At 45.0% G+C, this 27,341-nt stretch overlaps 2 protein-coding genes and 1 pseudogene across 10 annotated transcripts in view; 2 read left to right on the plus strand and 1 right to left on the minus strand.

The window, feature by feature from the left end:
- Atp6v1c2 (ATPase H+ transporting V1 subunit C2) overlaps window positions 1–337 on the plus strand; it is a 59,155-nt gene extending 58,818 nt beyond the window's left edge. For all 9 annotated transcript variants that reach the window (XM_034514026.2, XM_076942082.1, XM_076942081.1 and 6 more), the window contains one exon: window positions 111–337. In XM_034514026.2, coding sequence (XP_034369917.1) covers window positions 111–200 — 90 coding nt within the window. In that variant the 3' untranslated portion in view covers window positions 201–337. The remainder of the gene's footprint in view (window positions 1–110) is intronic.
- A 347-nt stretch (window positions 338–684) lies between these two features.
- Pdia6 (protein disulfide isomerase family A member 6) lies at window positions 685–18,020 on the minus strand. Its single transcript, XM_034514024.2, has 13 exons — window positions 17,900–18,020; window positions 14,342–14,483; window positions 10,608–10,665; window positions 10,082–10,208; window positions 7,398–7,504; window positions 6,041–6,171; window positions 5,663–5,777; window positions 4,936–5,076; window positions 4,163–4,247; window positions 3,987–4,059; window positions 3,552–3,710; window positions 1,773–1,869; window positions 685–1,121 (listed from the first exon to the last, which is right to left on the minus strand). Exons 1-13 carry the CDS (start codon window positions 17,916–17,918, stop codon window positions 1,053–1,055), a joined length of 1,323 nt encoding a protein of 440 aa, XP_034369915.1. The 5' UTR covers window positions 17,919–18,020; the 3' UTR covers window positions 685–1,052.
- Window positions 18,021–20,211: 2,191 nt separating this feature from the next.
- On the plus strand, window positions 20,212–23,728 carry LOC117717375 (S-adenosylmethionine synthase pseudogene; annotated as a pseudogene).
- Window positions 23,729–27,341: the final 3,613 nt, after the last annotated feature.

The following is a 27,341-nucleotide window of genomic DNA, read 5'->3' on the forward strand; positions in this document are numbered from 1 at the left end:
TAAGTTTGGGATGTCTGTGGTGGCAGGGCAACTGCACAGGACAGAATGTGTGCCCAGAACCCAAGAGAGTTCCCTTAAAAACAAGCACCATCTTTGCCATTGCTCTGCAGGCATCCGTGGAGATTCCTGGACTGCAGCTGAGCAACCAGGACTATTTCCCCTATGTGTACTTCCACATCGACCTCAGCCTTCTGGACTAGGTGGCCAGCCTGTTTCACTGCAGCCTCAGACCTTGCCAGACACCCGAGTCCTGCAGGATTCTGACTCAGAAGATACTCACAGACATTAGTTAGAGTGTATTTATTTTTTTAAGTTACAATAAAGTGCTCAGTCCTGAGTCTTGTGTTCTAAAGTTAACTCCAAACTTTCTCTCAAGTGTTTTACATGAAGTTACAGGGTTGCCTGTAACTTGGCAACCCACTAGGGTTTTTAATGGGAGATTAATGAGAACACACTGAAAACCTGAGCCTAATAGTGAAGCTGAAGACAGACTGACTTCAGGGCATAAACTTGGTACCAAGGTTTCTTACACAGAATCTTGCCAAAAGGTCTGGTTTTCCACCTATAGCCATTTCTACAGGGAGGTGGAGACGTGAGCCATCATGTCACAGTGCTAGTAGTTTTCAGGCTAAACCTCTGACTCTGGTTTTATGATGTGCTACTAATTTCATACGTTTATCAGCATTGTCCAAAATATCATTTTATTCTTTAATGGAAAAAGCCATTAATATTCAAACAAAGGAATCACATTTTAAAAACCCTATACATAAGAAACAGCCTCCAAGAACATTCAAGCAGCAGTCAGGAGGGAAAAATGTTTCAATAGCCCAGTTTTCTTCAAAAGATGCCAGAGAATACAATCCAATTCACTGCTACAATTCATAGAATTCTTCAGTGTTTTCTTGAGACGCTGAGGTTCACTGGTGGCAGTTCCCAGTGGCCAGCAAGTCCTGCTCGGAAAGGCCAGCAGCAGACAGCTGACCGGAAGGACTTTCACTGCTGGAAAACTGCTCGCTCCCAAGGAAAGATATTTGAAGGCTGGGCTGTGGCCCTCACAACTCATCCTTCTCCAGGTCATCAAGCTCCACATCACTGAGGTCAATGTCGTCCTCCACAGGAAGCTAGGACACAGAGTGACTGTTAAAGCCTCAAACAACTAAAGGTTTCAATAGAAAAGCAAATTCCAGAGGGATCCCACATTCCAGCCTGGCTCTTGCACCAATTATAACTCCACGGAAATCCAGAGATCCAACCACCTGACCACAGTTGGCTGCACCTCACCTAGGCTTTCTGCTTAAAACAGGGCTTCATTCTTTAGTTCAGTCTAGTCTGGTCTCAAACTCATGGCAATCCTCCTGCCTCAGCCTTTTAAGTGGCATATGTACAATTATAGAAATGAAACCAAGCTCACTTGTCCTTTAAACTTGATTTCTTACAAAATTTATGACTATGAGCGTTTTGCCTGTATGTATGTCTGTGCGCCATGTGCGTTCAATACCCCAGAAGTCTAGAAGAGGACACTGGGACCCACCAGGTCTTAAGTTACACATAGTTTTAAGCCATTATGTGAGTGCTGGGAATTGAACTCTGGTCCTATTGAAACAGCAGCCAGGGTTCTTAACTGCTGAGCCACCTCTCTGGTTCTAAATTGTGATTTTAGTAGAACACTCTTTCTCTAAGGAGCATGCTGGTAACGCCTGGTCCTTGGTCTGATGGGGACTTGGTTTCCAGAGATGCACAAACTGGGGAGAAAGCCCCTCGATGCCACTCACCTCACCATCCTTGCCATCCCAGGGCTCCCTGGGAGTGATGGTAGGGAAGGAACCACCTCCTACGGGTGCTGTGGAGCCACGCCCAAAAGACAGTTCCCTTGGGAAGAAATACGAAACAAGCATTTAGAGGTGAATGGTTTCAACTAATCCAGCCTGGGGCTAGGAGAATGTTGGTGTATAAAGCAGCTTAGCAGTGAGACTCAAATGTCTATCCATAAAAAAGACTTATAATCTGGTTACTAGAAAACCAAAAATACCGTCAGTAAGAATACAGTCTGTCTAACCCACAAAAAGTGACAATAAGAGAGGAAGACAGGGATTGAGTGGCATCAACTGTCCGGGACAAAACCAAAACAGAGTGAAATTATTCTGTATGCAGAAACTCCTGATCATCAGATCCTCAAGTATAACGCGTTAACTTCATTACCACTAAAACAGCAAAACTGGGCAAGGAGGAAGTCATTTTGTCTTCTAATGGTGTGTGACTGAAGGTAGGTTGTTTTTGTTTTTTTTTATAGTCTTACATAGCTCAGGCTGGTCCTGAATTCTTGCTCCTCTGGCCTCTACAACTGCTGGATTACAGGTACCACCATTTCCAACTCTAGCTCACGTGTGGAGTATTTTTGTTGGTGGTGGTATTTTGAGACTACTGTAGTCCAGGCTGATCCTACTGCCCTCACCTCCTGAGTATTCAGACAATAGGCTAAAAGCTGTCTTTTACAATGGGTTCTCTAGTGAGTGTGTGTGTGTGTGAAGCAGATCTGAGTTCCAAACCAGCCAAACAAAACAAAAACACCAAGCAAACCAAAGCAAACCAACCAAAACAAACAAACAAACAAAAAACAAAACTAAGGGCAGGAGAGACGGCTCAGTGGTTAAGAGCACCGACTGCTCGTCCAGAGATCTGGAGTTCAATTCCCAGCAACCACATGGTGGCTCACAACCATCTACAATGGGATCTGATGCCCTCTTCTGGTGTGTCTGAAGACAGCTACAGTGCACTGAACAAACAAACAAACAAAACCCCCCCCCCCCCCCCCCAAAACCCTTACCATGACTTTGGGTCCCATTTATTACCATGTTTGAGGAACACGCACACTCATCTCATGTTTACTGATGCTAGCGGACTTACAGGGAAGTTCTTAATACAACATCCCTCAGTGTTGGTAATCACAGTACAGTGTGACTTATAGTCTACTTGGTCTTAAAACAACAGCCTCAGTGTAGCCCCTGGTTCAGGCACACTTATAGGACAGTGTGTTTATGCACAGAGGCAGCCCTAAACTTCTGTACCAAATAGGAAGTGCAGAACTCTCAAGTATCCTTTGTGCCAGGCATCTTTCCCATGGCTGCTGAGAAATGAACAAGGAAGAAAGCAGGGCTAGGGAAACCCAATCTCTTAGGTCAATGCCTTCCTTGTATTTGCCCAAGAACTGATGGAGTGACTTTGAGGAAGAGGTGAACAGAGGGCAGGCTGGAGAGCTAGCTCTGCAAGCCCACAACCAGTGGATCACATACAAATACCAAGTACATGGTAAGGGTAGGAATGGGTAAGACACATGCCCTGAGCATGTCTACGACTCTGTGAGTCACAATGAGGCGGATAGGATAGTGTGCGATATGACACACAGCCTCACCACACACCAGGACGGTTACTGCCACAGGAAAGAGAAATAATTGAAAAGCTCAATTTTATAAACATCTTTCCTGGCTTACATGTAACAATGAAAACCAACAAAGCCCAACAGATAAAACAATAAATAACTAAGAAAACATTACCTGAGAAACTCATTGATGCCTTGTTCACTGAAAGACCCTTTGAGAAGGGCAAACTTCATCTTGCGAGCGTTGATGGCTGCCATGGCAGGGTACCCGAACCCTCCGATCCCTAGTGCATTCTCCAGTTCATACTGGGCTCCGGCTTCTGTCCACAGCCACCTGGGAAAGCAGACAGGTTTTAGGTAAGGGTGCTTTTTGTACTAGACTAAAATTACATTTAACCTTCAGAAAGGAGTGTTGCATGGGGAGTGCTCCAGTGTCCACTTGGCATTTTCCTTCCTTCCCGTGTCACTTAAACTTAGGTTACTGTGCACATCCCAAGTCTCAGGGCTGGTAAGCAACAATCAGATGATTACAGGCACAGGCTACAGACAGCGCTCCAGCAGTCATGAGGCCTGCCCTGTACTCAGAGGTAAGCTGGGCTTTGGAACTCACCCCCACATTTTCTTCTTGTACTTGTCAGCCAGTTTCAGAAGAACTTCCAAGTAAGAGTTTCTGCCTGCAGCACCTGGATTACAATAAAATATTTTGAAAGTGAAATAACATGAGTTCACTTAGGAATTGCTTAAAGCAGCCGGCAGTGACAGCAATGAGAAACAGCCTGTGCTTACCGGTGTCTAGGATGTGAGGCAGCACGGCCACCACACAGAGCTGGTGCTCCTCGCATGTCTTCTTGGCTATGTCTTCATTGATTATCTGCACAGAAGACAAGGGCAGTTGGAGAACTGTGCAACATAACACTCAGAGACTCCTTCCACACGGATGCCGCCTAGTATAGACACCTGAGCTAGAACCAGCTAGAACAAGTGCCACCATTCATTCCCAAGCCACCTAGTAGTCTCTGTAATTACAAGGCCCTGACCCAGCCTGGCTTGCCACGGCTGAACACACAGGCCACACATCTGTGCACGGCTATTTACACAGTGTGAGGCTCTTGGCTGTCTGCTTCCCCAAAAGCCTAGAAAGACAAGAATGATTTTTTTTTCCCTTTTGTGCTGCTGTAAGAAGTGAAGACGTCTGCATAAACACCAGGGCAGAGCCGCGGCCATGCCAGGTGCTCCAGGAACCCAAGTATGACTGAGTCCACTTTCACTTTTGAGCAGCTTAGGCGAGCTTTAGCTCACAGTATAAGTATTTTAATGCCAGGAAGTTATGAAAAGGACTCAATTAAAAAAGAGGAAAGGAGTCAATTATTAGGTACATGCTGATAATCTCAGGCCTTGTGGGGCAGAAGCAGAAGACTGCTGTGAATTCAAGGCTAGCCTGGGCTCCACAGTCAAACTGTATAACAAGCTAAGAATTCATTTGAACAAGGGGTTCACTGCTGCAGTAGTTGCCATCAGCTGACCGGAAGCTTCCTCACTACTGGGGGAAAGTACTTTACCTCAAGCAGCTCTGGAGGTGGGGCATTATCAGAAAACAAATCGAGGGCCCTTGACACTATGTCAGATCTTGTCCGTCCACCATCATAGTCCACAGGAGACTCGCCTTTCTGAAATATCTTGATTGTAGGAAATCCTTTAATCTATCAAAGTTCAACAATCAGAATGTTTAAAATGAAAACTTGAATAAAAAAAAAAAAAAAAAAAACCTACAATCTTTATGGTTTCTAAACCACTTCATAGACATTTCACTATCACAAAGGTATGCTCCAGCCAAACATGGTGACATCTGTAATTCCAATAATTCGGGAAGGCCACTCTGGGCAACTCTTAATGAAACACTCCCTCAAAAACAAATATGTAAGAGTAGGAACCATAGCTCAGTGGTAGATCACTTGCCTAGCATATGTCAGTCCTGGCTTAAATCACTTAAACTGGGGGGAAAAATATCCCAGCTGGAAGCACAATCAGAGGTTCAATAATTGCGGCATCCAGGCAAACCCTGTTCAGGCTCTAGGTACAATGTGTGCACTCTAGAGCAAGAAAATCAACTTTCAAGAGTCAAGTAAGTGCTGGTGAACGAACCCACAAGTCCTGGGTTCGAGACTTGACAGTGAGGGACACCACCTCTAAACATCTCCCTGCCTTCTTTGAAAGGAGGCCAGGAGCTAAGTGGCAGTTGAAAATCTTGAGCATTTCTCAAAGTAAATGAACTGTAAACACACTCACCCCATATCGGCTAGCTAGAACCTGATTCACGGTGGCATCCACAGCTGCCAGTTTCACTTTTCCCTTCGTCTGCTCCTTTACCTCTGTGGCTGCAGCAGCCCATTCTGGCTCCAAGCTGTAAGAACAATGAACTCAGAGCATAGGTCCTTGCACTGAGTACACAGCCTAATCCCAGTTTTATGCCACATCTCCAGCACACTGTGGTAGCTTCACCAGAGGGATGACGCTAGCCTTTGCAACTACTCCAAGGATGCTACCACTACTCCAAGTCTGGACACTCGCCAGTCTCCTGGTTTTATCTGGAAATAGGACAGCTCTTACTGAATGAGCTGCATGAGGTGTCGTGATTGACTACACCACGCGGTAGAAGGCACTTACTTTTTGCAGTGTCCACACCACGGAGCATAAAACTCAACCATCCAAACATCTTCACTGTCAAGGACATTCTTATCAAAGGTGTCATCCGTCAGCTCCACCACGTCCTTCTTACTTGAACTATCACCTCTGCCCTGTCACAGCAACATAAGAGACATGAACACCACTCCTACTACAAGTACAGACAACAATCATTTCACAAGGTAATCAAGTTTTTGATTTGCTTATCAGTAAACAAATGAAAATCATTATTCAATATGACTACACTGAAAGTTTGATAACAGTCAAATAGTTCCTGCTACATTTATACAACATATGATCTGCACCTGCTGTTTTATGACGCTCAAGCACCCCACAGCAGGGATGAATGCAGACAGACAGAGCATTCTGTGTAACACAACTGTTTCTCATTTTCGTATCTGAGGCCCAGATAGTTTGAAATAGCTTAAACTATTGTTTCATCTCCTTTCTCAGGCTGTGTATATGACTGGCAAACACTTTGCCATGAACCTACACCCTTAGACCTGAATTTTCTTCAGCCAAACCTACAGTACCATTCACTCTGCTGTGCTGTGTCATCTGTCACCTGGCTAATTGCCTTGGCAGGGGCAAGACAACAGGGTCACCACTGGATAGTGCTGAGACTATCTCAAGCTAGTTTTTCTGGCCTCTTGAGGGGGTGCAGAGCCATTTTATAAAGAACTTCAACACTTCATTTCTAAGGATGCATCAGCATCATAATCAAGCTTCACACTTTATACAAATGCATGAAAACAGCAATCCCTACAACAGGAGTTTCTGTCTCTTCCTCTTTATCCACAGAATTTCCCACGTTTCAGACTCATTGCTACAGATACAGGCCAAGAGCTCATGCAGAGGCAATCTGAAAAGTGAGTCCATGACTCTCCTCTTGAAACTGTGAAGGGCATGAGATCTCAGAGCCTGCTGCCCTTAGCACAGAGCTGCTTCACTCTCTGTAGTTCCAATTCTTTATTCCAGCCCAGGCCCAAGATATCTATCTGGGAACCTTCATTATCAGACTGTGGCAAGATGTTCTGGGGCTGACTGGGTATTGCCCTGTAACTGTAAGGATGGCAGTGAACAGGCTGGGTGGCTGATTTTTGTTCTCTGGGATCTGATAAGCCACTCTTAATAATATTTTAATAGAAAGTTTACCAATTTATAATATCACGGGGAACTGAACAGGAATTATTCACTCCTACAATTCTAGAACTTAGGAGATAAAAGTAGGATTAGGAGTTTCAGGTCATCCAAGGCTAGCCTAGGTTACATGACACCCTCTCTAAGAAACACATACATTCAAGCAGAAAGCAAGACACACTGAAATATACAGCCTTACCTGTTTTCCAGAACTGTACCCACCACTGCGCCCACCAAGGCGATCCTTTACAAGCTGGCGCACGGCACTAAGGGCGGCATCTACAATGGCTTCTCCAGTTCTGCCACCTGTGGGACAGCAAAGGATGGGCAGGTGAAGGCAGGCAATCTCAGGCTGGCCTCTGTGAGGCCTGTGCAGACTCGGAACTATACATCTCTCAGAGGCAACTGGCAGCAATTAGGTGTCACATGCACTATCTGCTGCACGTTCTATCTTTTTTTAGTTTACTGATACTAATGTGAATGAGATCTTTCTGTTCTCCACCTGGAAAACAACATCTTCTAATAAGAAAATGTCGTGTTCACTGTATGGACAACACAGACACAGAAGAGAAACTCAATTTCTAGTCAGGAAAACAGGAGGAAAAAAAAAAATCCCCAAACACATGGGGGAAAGGTGATAACCCTTTTTCTAAGACACAAAGAGTAGACTGAAATGTGTGAGAAGAGTTGAACAAGAGACATCTCTGGAACCAAGTCATGAGAAAACTGTCAGGGCCTCTTTTCTTTTTTGCTTCCAGTTTAGCTAGCTGTTAAGAGAAACTCAATCCTAAATGACAACCTCATTAAAACTCAGTAAGCAGCTAAGGCTGCATGGGACCCTAGCTCAAAAAACCCAAACCAAACCTCAACCATACAAAAGCACAGTAAGCATGGAAGTCTACCCAAAACTACACACTTAAGACCCCAGGGCTAGTAACTGGCCCAGAGGAGCAGGGACAAGGCAGGCCTTGGAGCCATCTTCAAAGGCCAAGGTCTAATGGGCTTTCCAATATCACACTAGAAGGAAAACAGGTCAGGAGCCACCCTGACCCATGGTTCCCATCTTCTATGGTTTGTCTTAACTCTTTCAAATGAGACAACAGTCACTTTTATTGCTCTATTTTACTGTTACTGCTATTAATCTCCAACTGCCTAATTTATGGATAGGAGACATCTACACAGACTTTTAATGGTCAGGTATCTACTAGGAGTCTTAGACCAAGTGTACAGAGGGAGCACTCATTAGGACGTGCTCAGCTAACTGAAGGGCCAGAGTCAGTATGAGAGCAGCCTTGCACTCTTACTACAAACAGCTCTATGTCCTAGCCAGTTCCTGTCCCACCTTCTGTACAGAATATACAGAAGCAGAGCTCATCTAGGGAAAGGGTTTCCCACTGTGCACCAGTGTTGACCTGATCTTCCTGTAATGGGCCATCTGCATCCAAGTACTCTCCAGCTTTGAGGCCATACTACCTCCTGCTGCCACAAAACCCTGCTGTTCTATGCAAAAGCAACCTTGCCAATCCACAAAGCTACAGGTTCAGTCCCAAACACCTTATCAATGGCAGTTGAGATGGCTCAGCAGCAAGTCTGACAACCTGAGTTTAATTTCTGAGACCTGCAAGGTCGAAGGTGAGAACTCCTGAAACTGATCCGAAGACCTTCATGTGAACACCAAAGTCCATATATGCCACCAATAAATACATGCAACAAAACAACCTTATTTATAAGTAAATATAGCAGCAGAAGAATGCTCTATGCATTTCATTTTTGTCAAACAGCAAAACTTTAACCAATAATCATTCCAAAGGAAAAAAGTCAGGATGTTTACTCTGGAAACCAACGTTCACAGATCTTTGCAGTTTAGGCATCTAGAAGAGATGATGTGCCTAAGGCTTTATCTCCAAGGATTCTGACCTCCCACGTATGGAGAGTTACCAAACGGAATGGTACCAGGTACCAGGTATGTGTCTTTGCATGTACCATTTTAATTACATTTCTGGTAGCCTGAAACAGGCTTTACCACCCTGTTTACAGAAAAAGAAGCAAGGCAGAGCAGTAAGTGCTGTGTGGCCCGAAGGCCTGAGCATGGAGAGGTGGGGCAGTCACAGCAGTCTGCTGCCTTGAGTTTCCTTCAGACTTCATAGCCTTGGCCCTCCCAGCCTGTGTGTAACTGTGATTTTTCCTACTCAGCCCACAAGCACTTCTGTTCACATAAGTAACGATCAGTCAAATTGGCTGTACGGATTATGCTCAACACTTTCATTAGGACCACAATCTGTCCCAATCCAACAACTCTGACAGACACTGTTTGTGTGTATGCAGCCAATGACCAACGGAGGACCTTGCATGTGCTGAACACAAGCTCACCACTCAACCACCACAGCCTGCCACACTTTCAGAAGAGTGTGACTAAGACAACATGCTCCCCAGAGTTCAGGGCCAGCACTCTCTAGCTGCCTCCGTGACTCCTAACACAATTCTGCATCTCTAGAATAGGGAGAACTGAGCCCCTATTACCAATAGTTTATGACACTAATAACAGTTTCATAGTCAACTGCATATGCATACAAGGCATAAAGATTATGGGCCAAGCCATGCATGTTTTTACCAGACCCCAGTCTTACAGTAAAGGGAGGAAAACAGATCTTCAGCAAATATTAAACAGCTGTAATGAAAAAGGCAGGGAGGTAAAAATGTGTGGGTCTCCACTACCCTAAATAATTCAAGCACACACACCTTTCTCTACAAGCTAATGCTCCAAACGTGAGGTACCACTAAGTCCTCGATGCTGTTACAGAAAACAGCGCTATATTGCAGGAACCAGGCTAACTGTTTTAGAAGGAAATGCCTTCAGGAGAATGGAGTAGGAAGAATCCTTACCCTGATAATCTTCTGGTTTGTTTTTGTTAGCTCCAAATATCTTGATGGTAGGAAATCCCTGGACACCATACTGCCCTCCCAGGGACTGATGTTTATCTGCATTGACAGCACCGACTTTAACAACATCCTGAGGAAATACAGAAGGATTACCTCCTTTTCCTACTACTACAGCATCATCAGACTCAAGGACAGGGGAAAGGGCTGCGTGCAGTTGTAAGGACCACTGCAGACTTTAGCCTTGAAAACCAGGAGAGAGTAAGTTGTACATTGTGTAAAAGGCAAGTCTAGTCAGTAGAGAAACTGTGGAGGACTGGACACCAAAGCCTTCAGAACCAGCAAAGCTAAGATAATTACATAATTTAGCTTGGAAACAGACAGAAGAAAGACAGACAGACAACAGGAATTTGACATCTGGCAACAAAACCAGCATGCAGGACTTTATTGTGGAAATCACTTCCCCAGGGTAAACTAAACCATCTCCAAATTTAAACATACACAGGTGAAGGAGACCCTCTCAGAAACTCACTTTCAATGCACTTGCTGCTTTCTTCCATTCTGGTGTTAACCTCTGGCAATGACCACACCTTCAGAGAGAAAAAATACAAACACAGTGATAGTTAAACCCTTTGATCTTCAGCTCATAAAATAGGTACCATGGTCTCCCCAGGAGGATGTCCGGGGCTGGGAGCCTGCAAGGAAGACAAGTACTAAGCCGTCCAATGACCGTACATAAGACACTGGCTTCTCATCAACCTAAAAAAAGCTCTAATAGGCCAGCCTGGTCTACAGAGTGAGTTCCAGGACAGCCAACAGCCAGGACTACACAGAGAAACCCTGTCTTGAAAAAAAAACAAAAAAAACCCAACAAAACAAAACAAACAAACAAACAAAAAAACAAAACAAAAAAAAAAAACCCCACCTCTAGTAATCATTAAATAAACTCCATCTCTTGTCTACTACCTGGAACAGGCCTATTAGAACACAAGGGGAAAGGCCTTTGTTTTGCAGGCACTAATACTATAAAACAACTACTAAACAGAACCCACTGTAAGTCAGACAGGACAGCACACCCGTCATACTGGCATCTGAGTGGCAGACACAAGAGGACCTCTTTAAGGCCAAGTAAACTATATGACAAAAGACAGAAACCCATTTCTATTGATCAATAAGGCCCCGGGCAACTGTGGTGTTTATTCTCACTGCTGTATAATGCCCACTGTATGCAGACAGTATAGTTTACCTATAGACAATATGGTACATTCTAAAAAGGTTTTCCAAGTCTTTTCTATGGGTCTCTAAAGACTCATCTTCAGTTTCACAAAGGATGTCACAGGACCTATATAAAGCTGAGGACAAGCCTTCACTATAGGGACAGGCAAATGAATTGATTCTGTGCTGGCAGCCCGTGTCCACTGCCTTTCTGAATTGAGCCTCTGCCCATCATGTTCCCACATAAACACCATGTCATGTGATTAATAATACTCTAGAGGGATCCCAACATTTTAAGCAAGATTATTTGTGGGCAATCCCTTGAATTGGTGCTTTGACATACTTATATATGCTTTGTTGATTAGGTGAGACACTTACAATCTAGAGGTCAAATTTTCACAAGGCTTAGGTTTCAGTTGTCTAAGAAGGGGGGCCTCAAACTGTTAGAGCACACGGCCCTTCAGTCTGATGTTAGGCACTACACAGACTATAGTACCACATAAAAATGAATCCATTTTTGCTAAGCTGTAATAGAAAACGTCGGAGTTATTTCTAGTATAAATGTAAACATCCTACAATTGATGAAATTACTACTTAATGGCTGCCATGAATAAAAACCACAGCTATTCTTATCATAAATGATCATTACAATTGCTGCAGACATTCTAACATCATTATGTCCACAACAACTTTAGAACTACATACTTGTTAGACTTACTGATGCCTCATGGTATCTGTGACTCTAGAAAAGGAGTGCAAGTCAAGTGTCCAAAATGCTGAAATTTTAATTCCAGGGTTGGGGATGTAGCTCAGGGCCTCGTGTGAGCAAAGCCTTGGTTCTACCCCTAGCACTGCAAAGAGTAAAACCAAGCAAAACCACCCAAGTGTGCAACCTTCTGAGCACTGTCTGACGTCCAGTTTGGGGTTTTGAATTTTAGAGTTGTTCAATAGGTAAAATCTGTACAAATATTTCAAAATCTGAGAAACTTCAAGCCCCTCTGGCTCCAAGCATTTTGGAGAGGAGACATCATGCATGTCTCCTCTCATGCATGTTCTGGCTCTCCGGTTCTTTTATTCTTTTTCGAGTCTCACACAGTCCAGAGGTTGATGCTGAACTTCTGACCCCCTTGCCTAACCTCCCAAGTTTTTGTTTCGTTTTTTATTTCTTTTTAAAGAAAAGGCTTTGCTCTGTAGCCCTGGACTACTCCCAGTGCTCCCTCCTCAGCTGGAGTGGAGAACTAACGGCATGGGCTATGATGCTGGCTCTACCCAGGTTCTCACTATGGCGCTAAGAATCAGACGTAGAAGGCTGAAGTGACTGTTCTAACTAGACATTTCTTACTTAGACTACTAATCATTACCCACCACACCCAGACCCTGCCTCCTTAAAAAAAAAAACACACCATCAAGTAAAGCTTCACAGGGAAACTGCACTGTGGCTCTGAGAAACAAATCAACTACCCACAACACAAGAGGTAAGAAGCTGATGTGAAGAACATCTCATAGAGCCATTTATTAACAGCCAATACAAGCAGTTATTTGCCTATACTGATGCAGATGGGCTAGCCACAAGCAACCGGACTTAAAAACATAAGACAGTCAAAGCATTAAAAAGAGCCAAATTTGCAGTATGAGTGTTTGACACCACACCTCTATTTTTACACCAACCCTTTAAAAAAGTCTGCTGAGAAGCAGGTTATTTCTAGAACTATTTCAGAATTCACCAGAGAACCTTCATCAGGCACATCCTAGAACACACCATGAAGGACCTCAGAGTTCAGTGGTAAGACTTTGTCATGTTCGGCCAGGTCATGTAGCACAGGTCTGTGATGCCACCAATTTGGGAGGTTGAAGGAAAGAAACAAGTTCAAGGCTTCCCTGAGACCTGGAAGTAAATTCAAGGCCAGCCTACGCAACCTGTTAAGAACCTGCTTTAAAATTAAACAAAATTCATGTCATATCCTGTGGTGGTTCAAATGAGATACCGCCTCCCCCACCCCCCCCACCCCCTAGCTTCAGGCACTAAAATACTCAGTCTCCAGTGGATGGCGCTGTTTGGACAGGCTTAGGGGGTGCAGCCTTAATGAAGTGTATCACTGGGGCAGGCTCTGAGAATTTAGAATTATACCATTTCTAGTTGTCTCTGCTGCTCTAGAACCATAACTTTTGTCTGCTGCCTCTAACCCTCTGGAGCTGTACATCTACATAAAGTCCTTCTCTTACAAGCTGCTTGGTCATGGTGTTTTACCAGAGCAATAAAAAAGTAACTAAGAATATCCCTTTCCAAAGCTTACAAGATACTGTTCACATTTGAGAGTCCAACCTGTGTTAGCTCATCTTCAGAGGCATGTGGTGTGCAGACTAACTTCTCTCAGGGTCTTACAGTCTGTTACTTTACAACTACAACCCTGACACTTTCACATAGTTTCCACTCATCATTTCATCAAATGCTTTAACTAGTAAATAATACAACACTGTTTACTACGTGTGGAAACATAGTATGTTTACAGACTGTGTATGCATGAAACTCCCAGGTCTCCTTCCCCCACGTGGGTCCCAAGGATTGAACTCAGGCCACCAAGCATGGCAGCACTTTACCCCCTCAGACACTTTGCCAGACCACCCTACAACTGACTCAGTCTCCATGGTTTCAAGAGACCTGACGTGGGCAGGCCAGTCTCCTATTCTCTATTTCTACAACTATTTGAATTTGGTGGTATAGATCTGTAATGTCAGTTCTTTGGAACATGTAAGTTCTAGGCCAGTCTGGGATACATAGTGGAGTTCCAGACCAACCCAGACACACAGAAAACCTGCACTCATGTGCAGGCCTGGTGGTACACACCTTTATCCCAGCACTCTGGAGGCAGAGGCAGGCAGATGGCAGGCAGATCTCAGCAAGTTCAAGGCTAGCCTGATCTACAGAGTGAGTTCCAGGTCAGCCACAGCTAGTGATCCTGTCTAAAACAAACAAACAAACAAACAAACAAAACCAAACAAACAAAAACAAAATAAGTCTTTAAAAAAACATAACTACTTTATAATACATACCATGGTGCATAAAATTCTACGAGCCACAGACTATCACTCTGAATAACTTCTCTGTTGAAATTTGATGGTGTTAACTCGATGACATCATCACTAGAGGAATACAGACCGCTGACTGCTAGAAAGAAGGTACAGCTCACCAGACCTGGACAAATGACAAAAACGCAGCAGTGATAACACAGTCCACAGCATGAGGATCTTCCCCAACCAAAGCCCTTACAGAAGAGGATGGCCAGGCCTGCCTCCCGCTCTTTCGTTCTTCCCATTGCAGTGCTGAGCAGGAAGGGCATGGAGCATTCTAAACCATGACACATGACAGCTGCTGCTTCTAATTCCAAGTAAAATCACTTGAGTCTTTACAGCTAGCTAGAATCTGGAAATCATCCTCATTTTTTAAAATAAGCAAACACAGAAAGAAAATCCCCATGTATACTCAATCCAAATACATCAAGTGGCAGAGTAGCTCTCGAACTCCTGTCTCCAAGTTGTTGATTCAGTATGTCTTGGGATGAATAAACAGATACAATATTCAAGAACATTGTATCTGATGGAATCCATTTTTAAAAAAAAGATGTGAAAGCAGGGTTGATGGCTCAATGAATAAGAACACTTGCTGTGCAAGCATAAACATCCATGTATCCTTAGTGTCCACAAAAAGAGCTGAGCATGGTTTAACTATCTGTAACACACTGTGGAGGAGGAGAGGGCCAGAGGGAGGAGGACCCTGAAAGCTTGCTGGCCAGCCAGCAGAGCTGAAAGGTGAGCTTTTAGTTCAGTTAGAGACCCTCTCTCAAGGGAGTAAGGTAGACAAAGGAAGACACTCAACATGCCCCTTTGGCCTCTGCCGGGTCAGGCATAGTATACATCTGTTCACTCAAGTGAATGTGCCACATATGCCCGCCCACATCACATACAAATACAAAGATTAACAGAAGGGAACTATTGAGAAAGGGGATGGGACCAGAGAGAGGGAGGGAGCAAGAATGGGTAATGTGTGTGTTGTGTGTAATGAATATAGTCTAAGTACATTACGTACATGTATGAAAATGTCACAAGGAAATCTACTATTCTGTACAGTGAATATACGCTAATATAAATGTCTAAGAAGTACAGTGCATCTGAATTTAACAGCTAACTTACAACCAGAAGGCAGAGCAGGGAAGGCTGAAGCTGCTACTGCCCTTAATGACAAAGTTGTCTGTGAGCACCTGGGCTACTGTGACAGTGAAAATAACCAGCAGTCAAGGGCAGAGGGTTGGAGAAATGGAGGGAATAAGTCTAGAGAACACAGACAACTGTTTAAATGAGCTTCATTATGAAGAACTGGAAAGAGGAAGAGCTGTGTGGGGTGGAGGGAAGCATCGCTCTAGAGATCTGAGTGGCCTGCGTGAACATGTATGCAGAGTGGGAGAGGCTGAGGACACTGAGGATCTGAACAAACAGCCGAGCCAGAGCTCTCCAAGGCTTCCATCTATTTCACTATTTCACTAAGTGGGAGTATGTAAGATGCTGGCTCAGCCAGTGGGGCTGTTCCCTCAAACTATTATCCCCATGAAAGCCATCGGCCACATGTGGTCACCCCAAACTGAGAGCTTCTCCAATGGTAAGAAAGCATATTGGTTCCAAAGACTTGAAGAAAAAACAGAAACACATTTTTATTTTCATACGGATTATGTGCTGAAATCATGATGGGTTAAGTACATGCGTGTGGCTTAAGGACAGGATGTGTGCTGAGAAGCATGCATGGAGACTGTCTCACCACTGGGTCAAAGACACAATAGGGGCAGCCAGCTCATCATCAGGGGGATATAATCCAATGGGGTTGCCATCATAAATGCAGTTAGTAAGTAAACTTAGCTCAAAGCACTGTTATCTGTTCTGCATTGCCTTTTTATTTGTGGCTCCTAGAAAACTTAGACTATTACAGAGTTTGCATTCTATTTCTATTGGATGGTGATGCTCAGTCAAGGGAATAATAGAGCTTGCCTCCAGAGTGCTAGGATAAAAGACATGTGCTACTATGCCCAGTAAGCTTATCTTGCTTATGAAATTGTTGTGAATTCATACTTGCTTGATACACTGAGTCTTGTGAAAATTCAAAGGTGGAGAAAAAGTCTGAAGTTATGGACACTTTGTAGGTAAAGTCACTATGGGCTATCACCTCCCACAAAACCTTGTTGCAATCTACTTCTGACTGATGGCCACCCCAACTTTTAAGGTGTCTAAGCACCTAGGACCTTGGATAGGGTATTTTTATTGGGTAGCCATCTGTTAAGGGAAGCTCTTGAGGAACTAGGCAAAGTGTAAAGACAGTGTCTAGGAAAACAAATCGCCCACGGAAGAGAAATGCCTTTCTTGAGGCATGGCGCCTTCATCCCTGTAGATGCCTGCTCCTCTGCTGCCCTAATGGCTAAGAGACGCAGAACCACCCAATTCTGCCTCAGTCTACCAACCGATGGCTCCAAGATGATCTAACAGGGTTAGGAAGAATCAAACACACTGCTCCTTGCACTTGCTCTCCAAGCAACAACCCCACCCCCGACCCCGGGGGGGGGGGGGGCGGGTGGTTTTTTACTATGGCTGAACAGGTCAATGTTGACCCATCAAACCCTGCTTCTAAAATTCACATGGCCACGCTACACAGTGATAATGAGCACCACCGGAATAAAAGAACTCACGGGGTCCACAATTCTATGCGTGCAGATGGTTTTGCCATCTGTGGCTTCCCATTCAATCTCTGTAGCGGTTAAGGGTGTTATAAATTCACACCAGTAACATTTCTGCCTGGCACCCACTGTCAAGCAGGGTGGCCCCAAAAAGGCTGACTACCTTATTAAAGTAATGAGTTAATTGACAGAATTACTCTTTCATAGCCACTCATTGGAAAACTAAAGATTAAATCTTTCCCTCTCATCTGCTCTCTACAGTAACCCAGAAAGTAGTATTTTTCTTGCTTACTCTCTTTAAATATGTACTATAGCTCACGGAGCGAACAACGGTTGAAAAAAAACTGGCAGAGAGGTGAGAAAATACGCTCCGGGTCTCAACTAGTCAGTATAGGGAGACCGAGTGCAGGGACCCACCTCCCTACCCTACTTTCTAGCCAGGATCGGCTGCGTTAAATAAAGTCAGAAACTATAGGTCTATTTATAATGCCAGCCGGGAAATGAGGGGACCCTCAAATTCGCCCACCGAATCCTAAACATCATTCCCGGACACCTGGGTAAACGTTCAATGCATTTTAAGTGCTCAGGAGCTATGAGGCCTTTCTCAGAGGGCACTGCTCACTTCTAAGACACCTTCGGGACCGGCCTCTGATATCTGCCTCTAAAAGTGAAGGCCGAGTTAGACCGGAGGCGGACCGCACTCGAGGGGAGCAGAGGCTGCAAGTCTCCGACTCCCCGGGGCCTCCTGTAGAGGGCCCGACCTGGCCTCTCCCACTCAGCTCGCCGCGAAGTCCCCAGGCAGGCTCGGCATCCCGCTCCTCCACTCCGTCCTGCTTTGCGACCCCGACCCCTCAGGCCGCCTCCGCCCGGCTTCCCACCGCAGGCCCGCGCTTACCGAGCACCAGGCGAGCCATGCTGATCACCTGCACTCCGTCCTCGCCGCCGCTGCCTCGGCTCTGCCGCGCCCACGTCCCGCCCTCGGCTTCTAGCGGGCGGTGCGCCGGCGCGCGGAGGCGGGCCGGAAGGGCTCGCCACGCCGTGGCCACCGTTCATTGGTCTCTGTGGACTTCGCTCATGTTCATGGCCAATTGAAAGCGGCCGGGTAGAGGTTACCGGTTTGGTTTTTTTTTCCGTGGGGGTGGGGGCGAGCGGTGGAGCGAAGCGGGGCGGGGCAGGGCGAGAATGGGCGGGGAATGAAGGGGCGGGGTCAGAGGCCCTCCGTCCCTGTCCCTGCGGGGTACTCCTTGTTCCCTTAAATTTTTTCAGGGTTAACTGAAAACAAACAAGCAAGCAAGCAAGCAAGCAAACAAACAAACAGGGCTAAGGGGGTCTTCATTTCTTCCAGGCCCTCATTCTCTTTCCTCTTTGCCTCTCTCGTGGCCCCTTCCAGCTCTCACTCCTTGACCTGTCTCTTTATGTTGGGAGAAGAGTCCCAGGTCTTCAGTGTGTTTGAGACCTTATTTATTCTTTTGTTCGCGAACTCAGTATTCAGTGAAAACCATTTGCCAAACTTATTCTGTATATAGCATCATTGCAAACTAATTTATTTTGTTAAGTTGACCGCAAAGCCTTGTTCACTCATGTGACCCCTAGACCCTCAGAGTTTAAACTGCAGGGTTTATCGTTCTTGCCTCTGTGGGCGAGGGCTAAAATGTATTGTTTGGCAATATTTACAAAGGTGTTTAAGGCTAACAGAGTGAGACACAGTTGAAAAATAGTGGCAGGGGATGCCTCTCTGTTGGTGTGAGTGCTAGACTAAGATGCATGAAGCCCTGGCTTGGATCCCTGGCACCACAGAAACACAGCATGGTGAATATGCTGGCTAGTTTTCCCCGCAACTTGACTGAAGCTGGAGGGAACCTCAATTGAGAGAGAGAAAAAAATGCTTCTACATGATCCAACAGTAGGGCATTTTCTCAGTTAGTGATTGATAGGGAGGAGCCAGCCCATTGTGGGTGGTGCCATCCCTGAGCTGATGGTCCTGGGTTCTATAAGAAAGCAAGCCATGAGGAGCAAGCCAGTAAGCCTCACCCCTCCATGGCCTCTGCATCAGCTCGTGCCTCCAGGTTCCTACTCTGTTTGCCTTCCTGCCCTGACTTCCTTGAATAAGGAACATGGAAGCATAAACCAAATAAACCCTTTCCTCCCCATTTCATCACAGCTACAGTAACTCTAAGGAATATAGTGACACACCTGTAGTCCCAACACTAAAGGAAAGGAAGCAAGAGAATCAGGAGTTCAAGGCCAGCTTTGGCTACATAGTGAGTTTGTGGCCAGCCTGGGCTACATGAGATCCTAATTTTTTTCAATGCTAATAAAAAAATTTAATAATAATAATAATAATAGTAAAACCACTATCTTTTCCTCTGACCCCCCCCCCCCAGATGTTTGGAGTGGCTGTGAACATTCTTTGTTGTTTTGGAGGTGTGTTCTTTGCAGCTTCTTTGTAGTACTGAATGACAAAGCAATGCTGACCCTGGCCAGAGCTCTCATGGACAAAGGGCTCCAGGAGAGGTGGTACCCAGTTGGAAGGTATAGCCCTAGAAGTGCCTTTGGAGAGACTGGCAGGCAAAGGAGGCTCCAAGGGTCACCAGAACCATGAGGCTGGCTCTTCTAAGCCATAGGCAAGCTTTCCCACTGCTTATTTTGGGACAGGAAGTCCCTCTGGAACCTTGGTTAGCTCCACCTTTGCAGGAAGGTTCTTGAGAAGGTTCATTGAGAGCGCCAACCAGTGATCACAGAGCTATGTGTGGAGTCAGAGCAGAGGTGTGAGGTCTGCGGAGAGACATAGTTGGGCCAGTGTGTTCTCCTGGAAGGCCCTGAGGTGAAATGCTACTTGTTTTTTCTGAGGCTTGCCTCAGCTTTCTATGTTTCCCCCTGAAATATGCGGCTTTGGAGAACTGAATTCCAGTGAGATCTTTTCCCTTGAGGCATAAGGACTGGGAATCCTGTTTTCATCCAGACTTAGGAGTTTAATTCTGTTTACCTGCAGGGAGTCCCCTCATTTCTTATTCCTTAACCCAGCCCCCTCCTCACATTGACCACCAAGCTTCCGCAATACAGCAAAAAGGGGTGTGTGTTCGAAGCCACTAGCTGACTCTACCTCTTCAGGCCTGCTATGTGAACACCATAGTCCTACTCAAAACCAGTCCTCTTAGTGGTAATAGTTCTGGTCCATTTCATGATTCATGAGGTCCCCCATTGGAAATGTCGCAGAGTAAGGCGAATGTGGAACTGTATACAGAGACTGGCTTGCAGTCTTATACACAGAGACTGGCTTGAGCAGGTAGTCCTAGACTGAATAAGAAAAATGACTGACCGTGAGCTAGGAAGCAAGCCAGGTGGCAGAGTTCCTTTGTGGTCTCTGCTTCAGTTCCTGCTTTCAGCTTCCTGCCTTTGTGTCTCTTTAGGATGGACTGTAACTGTAACCCAAATTAACCTTTTCTTTACAAGTTGCTTTTGGTCAGTGTTTTATCCCAACAGGAAAACAACAACAAACAAACGAAAATCTAAGACACAGCCTAACTGTGCTAGGTCCTGTTAGAGGCACAGTCACTGCCAGGGAGCACACAGCCTACAACAGAGGCCAAGGAGACAAAGGCACACTATATTGCTGTGTTCCTTGGGTTCGGATTCAGTGAAGACCCTGGTACCACAGAACCCAGAATTAATCTCTTTATTGTTTGCTTCCTCACTGTGGTAATAAAACGTATATAAAATTTGCTGCTTTAGATTTTTTTCCCACAGTGCCGAGGATCACACCCAAGGCCTCACACATGCTAGCAAGCCTTCTGCCTTGGAGCCATCCCCCGCCCCTCATAATGGTCTGCAGCCACCATCAGTGTCCACAACTAGAGTTTACATTGTTCCAAACAAAATTCTGCCTACAAGGACTTCATATTTCCCCCTCATCCCTGGTCATCATACTTCCCATTTTAAAAAATTTGCCCTATGTAAATGCCCCGTACAGGCTGGATCAATTCTGTCCTTTTAGAGTCTAGCCTATTTTCTACATCCAACATGTCATAAGTATGCTGCCACACATGTTTTTAAAGTCTCTCCATATCATAGCATGTGTTACAATTTCATTTCTTTCAAAGGCAGAATAGTTTCCCAGTGCAGAATGCACCACGTTTTCTTTACCCATTCCTCTGTCGGTAGACAGTTGGGGGCCTTTTCCCTTTCAGTGTTAATGTTCCTATGGTCACTGATGGTTGGGTATCTTCAGCTCTTAGGGAATATGACTAGGAATGCACTTTCCCACTCCTGTGGTGATTCTGTGATTTAACTTAGAGACGTTGATACAATATTTTTCATAGGAATAGCTACACTTGATACTGCTGCTGGCAACCTAGAATTTGTATCCTGCTTTATTACATCATTGTGGGTAGAAGTCAGGTGTATGGTCTCTAAGCACTCACTGCCTTGAGATCAGCAGGACTCTGATAGGGACTACTCCATCCCTAGGCCCTGTGATGCCCTATGGAGCTGAGTGGAAGCTGGGCTAGGAGAGACACACTAAACAGGAGAGAAACAACCTTTCATTGAAACAAGCCACCAAAGTTCGGCTCTGTATTTACTGCAGCAAACCCCAGTCCATCCTGACTATTGTTGCATCTGAGCTTCGAGGCTCTGGGATACCAGATGCAGTTTTTCCCCTGTTCTTTTTTATCTTAAGTTTAAAAGAGATGTGGTTATTCCTTCCCACTAGAATGGATTCTTTCTCTCAGCACAGATTTCCTGAGTGCCTACTCTACACCACAACTGTGCTCTGTACCATGTGCTTGGCTTCATGGACTTTACCAATAAGACAAATGGAGATGTAGTTCAGATGATGGAGTGCTTTCCTCCCTTGCTAGGATGTTCTGGGTTTGATCTTCAGAACTGTATAGATAGCATGAAACACTTGAAAGCCATTTCCTATTGTGAATATTCATCAGTTGATAAATAATGATGTTTATAGTACTGTTTCTTGTCTGGGTCAGTTGGAGTCAGAGACTTAATCCTTTGAAAACTCTGTTAAAGATTTCTGTAAGAATTTCACTTTCCAGCTGGGCAGTGGTGGTACACACCTTTAATCCCAGCACTTGGGAGGCAGAGGCAGGTGGATTTCTGAGTTCAAGGCCAGCCTGGTCTACAGAGTGAGTTCCAGGGCAGCCAAGGATACACAGAGAAACCCTGTCTTGAAAAACCAAAAATAAATAAATAAATAAATAATAAAAAAATAATTTCACTTTCCTCATGTGTTATTTCCTGTACTGTTCGATAATGACAGAGAGTGAATACATTCATGCCTGTAGTCAACTTACTTTCTCTACTTTTACACAGTTCAGAATTTCCTGTATAGGGAATGGTGCCACCCAAACTGGGCATGTTTTTCTACCTTAAAGAACACAATCGAGATAATTCCCCCAGGTTCGCTCCAAGTCTCCAGGCTGCCCTGAACTGAAGTGATCCTCCCTTTGCGTTGTTGCAGCTTCGTCTCCTTAGCGTCACCTTCTCTCACCGCCGCTGCCATGAACAGGCAGTTCAACGGCTTCCATGAGGCTTCCTCTTCACTTCAGAGTCTGTAGGGGAAGGTCACCCAGATAAGATTTGTGACCAAATCAGTGATGCTGTTCTTGATGCACACCTTCAGCAGGATGCTGATGCTAAAGTGGCTTGTGAAACTGTTGCTAAAACTGGAATGATCCTTCTTGCTGGGGAAATTACATCCAGAGCTGCCATTGATTACCAGAAAGTAGTGTGTGAAGCCATAAAGCACATTGGCTATGATGATTCTTCCAAAGGGTTTGACTACAAGACTTGTAATGTGTTGGTTGCCTTGGAACAACAGTCACCAGATATTGCCCAGGGTGTTCATCTTGACCAGAATGAGGAAGACATTGGTGCAGGAGACCAGGGTTTGATGTTTGGTTATGCCACTGATGAAACTGAAGAGTGTATGCCTTCAACCATTGTCTTAGCACACAAGCTAAATGCTCAATTGGCTGAACTACACCGCAATGGCACATTGCCTTGGTTACGCCCAGATTCTAAGACTCAAGTGACTGTGCAGTATATGCAAGATCGAGGGTGCTGTGCTTCCCATCAGAGTCCACATGATTCTTATATCTGTTCAGCATGATGAAGAAGCTTGTCTTGATGAGATGAGGGATGCTCTAAAGGAGAAAGTGATCAAAGCTGTCGTTACCTGCAAAGTCCCTTGATGAGGATACAATTTACCACCTACAGCCAAGTGGCAGATTTGTTATTGGTGGGCCTCAGGGTGATGCTGGTTTGACTGGCTGAAAAATCATTGTGGATACTTATGGCGGTTGGGTCATTCATGGAGGAGGGGCCTTTTCAGGACAGGATTATACCAAAGTGGACCACTCGGCTGCTTAAGCTGCTTGTAGGCTGGCAAAGTCCCTTGTTAGAGGAGGTCTGTGCAGGAGGGTTCTTGTTCAGGTCTCTTATGCTATTGGAGTTTCTCATCCATTGTTGATCTCCATTTTCCATTATGGCACTTCTCAGAAGAGTAGAAGAGAGCTACTAGAAATTGTAAAGAAGAATTTTGATCTTCGCCCTGGGGTCATTGTCAGGGATCTGGATCTGAAGAAGCCAATTTATCAGAGGACTGCAGCCTATAGCCACTTTGGTAGGGACAGCTTCCCATGGGAAGTACCCAAAAAGCTTAAATATTGAAAGTGTTAGCCTTTTTTCCCCCCAGACTTGTTGGTGTAGGTTTACAGAGAAGCCTTCAAGCTCTGAGGGAAAGGGCCTTTTTTCTAAATTTTTTCTGTCCTCTTTCAGCTCCTGATCAGTTGCAGTCACTCTAATCAATGACATGAATTTTAGCTTTTGTCGGGGACTGTAAGTCGGGCTTGCTATTCTGTCCCTAGGTGGTTTGTTCACCATTATAATGGATATAGTGAGCATAGGTGACCCATGTAACTGCCTAGAAACAAACACTGTAGTGAATAATGCTTTGAAATCGAACCTTTGCTGGGCGGTGGCGGCGCACGCCTATAATCCCAGCACTTGGGAGGCAGAGGCAGGCGGATTTCTGAGTTCGAGGCCAGCCTGGTCTACAGAGTGAGTTCCAGGACAGCCAGGGCTATACAGAGAAACCCTGTGTCAAAAAACCAAAAATAAATAAATAAATAATAAAAAGTAAATAAAAAAATAAACAAAAAGAAATCGAACCTTTGTGCCCTATCACCTAATCCTCCAAAGTTCTAATTGCAATTACTTTCCCACCAGATGTTGAAAATGTCCTTGTAATGTGCAGGTAAAGTTCTTGTAGTTTGCCTATAGACTCTGGCAATGCCACAGCCCTGCCAGCATGAATTTGTAATGTCTTAAGCTCTATTTATTGAATGTGAAGCCCCTTCCCTCATCCTCTGTCACACCCCGCTTGTCCAGCAAGGAAGACGCAACAAACCGGATCCTTCTCAACAGCCTTTATTGGAAGCGCTCTTTTAGATTTCTTGGGAGAGACTGACTCGAATGCCCAGAACGGGCTGCTTATATACCCCCAGTCCTGGGCGTGGCAAAGCGCATGGAGGTGTCCGATTGGTCAATTTGCAATGACTCATTAGCATACTCATTAGCATACCCCGCCCGGGAGGGGGTGATTGGCCAGGTTCGTGGTACCCTAGTGGTACCTCATTTGCATGCCCCGTTCAGGAGGGGCTGGAGCCAAATTGAACTGCGCATGCGCAGGCCTCTGGTAGTTCCTACCAGAGCCTAGGCAGGCGCCATCTTGGATCGCCGCCTCAGAGCGGCTGGCGCGCGCAAATGTGCGCCCTTGGCCCGCAGAGTTGACGCGGTGCAGCGTTGTTTTAGTCAGCCGTGTCAACTCTGTGGTGCTGTTTTATTCAGCCGCATAAGGATGGCGGCCTACAATCCTCCCTGTAACTCAGTCATTTCTAATTATGTAGTTCTTTGTCAGGGAGTGTTCCTATCCAATCAATCTTGCATGAAACGAAAGTTTCAGTTGGAGCTCTAGCCTGACTTAAAAAAAAAAGGCAGTTACAATTAAACCATCTCCCTGTGCTTATGCTATTAATTGCCACCTCAAACAGCACCAAATCAAACCTCTCCACTTTCCAGCTGTCTTTGGAGGACGTACGTAATAAGGTTTTATTTAGTAAACCAATCCTATGCATGGTTTCAGCACTAGCCAAACCTCACCAACTTTTAGTCTAGAAAACCAGGCACTTGGCACCCTTGTGATATACAGAGAAGTCACAGGGCAGTACCTGAGGGTCTGTAGGTCGCACACTTTGGTACCAGGCAACTTTTTTCTTTATAAGAAAGAGTATTCCACACTGCACAATAGCTCCTCCCAGGGTTTTAACTTTGCTTTATTTTCAAAGCCAGGTCCAATGAGCTCTCTGAACAGCTGGTGTAGTTACAGAGAAACCAGCTTCCTTCAGAGAGCAGTGCTTTTGGCGGGAGGAGGAAGTCCCTTCATACTTGAACAGTTTCTGATTGCTTATTTATTGTATTCTGGGGTGTGTCGTAAGTACAGAGACGTCATCACCTCAAATGGCAGCTTTTAAAAGATTTTTTTTCCCCTCAACACCATGATTCCTTTAACATGTTTCCAGCATTCCCAGGTAGGCCAAGGTGTCCTACAGAAAAACCTTGGGTTAGACCTACAGGGGGTCTGGCTGGTGTTAACAGAAGGGAGGACAGATCTGGTGCAGCTGGCCGTGGAGAAAGCTGACTTGGCTGGTGTGGTCCAGAGAAGCCAGCTTGTTTACATGCTTATTCCATGACTGCTTGCCCTAAGCAAGAAAGTGCCTTTCAGGATCTATTTTTGGAGGTTTATTACATATGTCTGGTTCTCAATTCCAACAGTTTAATGAAGATCTAAATAAAATGCTAGGTTCTACCCAAACTGTGCCCATTACTTGTCCATTGTTGCATTCCAAGTTAAAATTTATAGCATCAGCCACCCGTTGCCAGCAATAAAGTTTTCAACCAGGAAAAAAAAGAAAAAAGAAAAGATAATTCCCCCAGATATGCCCCCAGACTATCTTGATCCAGACAATACCTCACTGAGACTCTCTTCTCAGGTGATTTTAGGTTGTGTCAGTTTGATAGTTTTTCCAATCACAGAGGGAGACATGAAGGAATTCATGGGTAAGGGATTTCTTTTGTATCTGTAGTCAAAGCCTATTTTATATTTCAACTTTCAGATGGAAAGGCTTTGTTTAAGAAGAACCTGATCATTCTAGATTATAGCCAAGTGTTAGTAGAAACTTTTGGTTTCGTTTGTGTTTCCAATAGTATCTACAGCCATACCTATTATAGAAGAGCCAATGTGTCTCCCATGATCCAGCCACTTTTGTTATAATTTAATGTAAGCCCTTTATTGTGATAGTCACTGTGGTGGTTCGAATATGCTTGGTCCAGGAAGTGACTCTATTAGGAGGTGTGGCTTTGTTGGAGTAGGTGTGGCCTTGTTGGAGGAAGTGTGTCTCTGTGTAGGTGGGCTTTGAGACCCTCCTCCTAGCCACATGGGAAATAGTCTTCTCCTGTCTGCCTTTGGATCAAGATGCAGAATTTTCAGGTCCTCCAGTACCACATCTGCTGGACTCTGCCATGCTCCTGCCTTGATGATAATGGACTGAACCTCTGAACCAGCAAGCCAGCCCCAATTCAATATTCTTTATTAAAGTTGCTTTGGTCATGGTGTCTCTTCACAGCAATGGAAACCCTAACAAAGACAGTCACTTATCGATGGCCCCAGACTGGGGATTTGTACATGTTTTCCTACACTGTGTGTGTTTGGGAGGTATTGGCAGAGTTGGGTCTCTTAAGCTGGAATGCAAACAGTCTGTCACACATGATGCATTTCTTTGCTAATGGCCTGTGGATGGGCAGGAAGATTGTGTGTCTGGGCCTTTTGCCACTGTGCTCTGCCAGCCTGCTGATGGGTTAGGGAAGCCACCCAATTGCCCATCAACAGAGACACATAGAGTGTGAACCTTTGATTTGCTGAATTTGCTGACCAAACATGGAGGTTTGAATAAGAATGGTCCCGCTAGGCTTACATATTTGAATACCTGGTCACCAGGGAGTGACATTATTTGAAGGGATTAGGAGGTGTGGCCTTGTTGGAAAAAAATGTGTCACTTTGCTGTTTCAAAAGCTCAAGCCTAGCTCAATGCCATTCTTTCTTCCTGCGGCCTGTACATCAGGATGTAGAACTCTCAGTTACTTTTCAGCACCATGTCGGCCTGTATGTTGCCATGCTTCCTGCCATGATGATAATGGACTAAACTTGTGTGTGTGTGTGTGTAAGCTGGCCCCAGTTAAATGCTTTCCTTTATAAAAGTCAC

This window comes from Arvicanthis niloticus, chromosome 11 (assembly GCF_011762505.2).
Source record: "Arvicanthis niloticus isolate mArvNil1 chromosome 11, mArvNil1.pat.X, whole genome shotgun sequence".
Lineage (NCBI taxonomy): Eukaryota > Metazoa > Chordata > Mammalia > Rodentia > Muridae > Arvicanthis > Arvicanthis niloticus.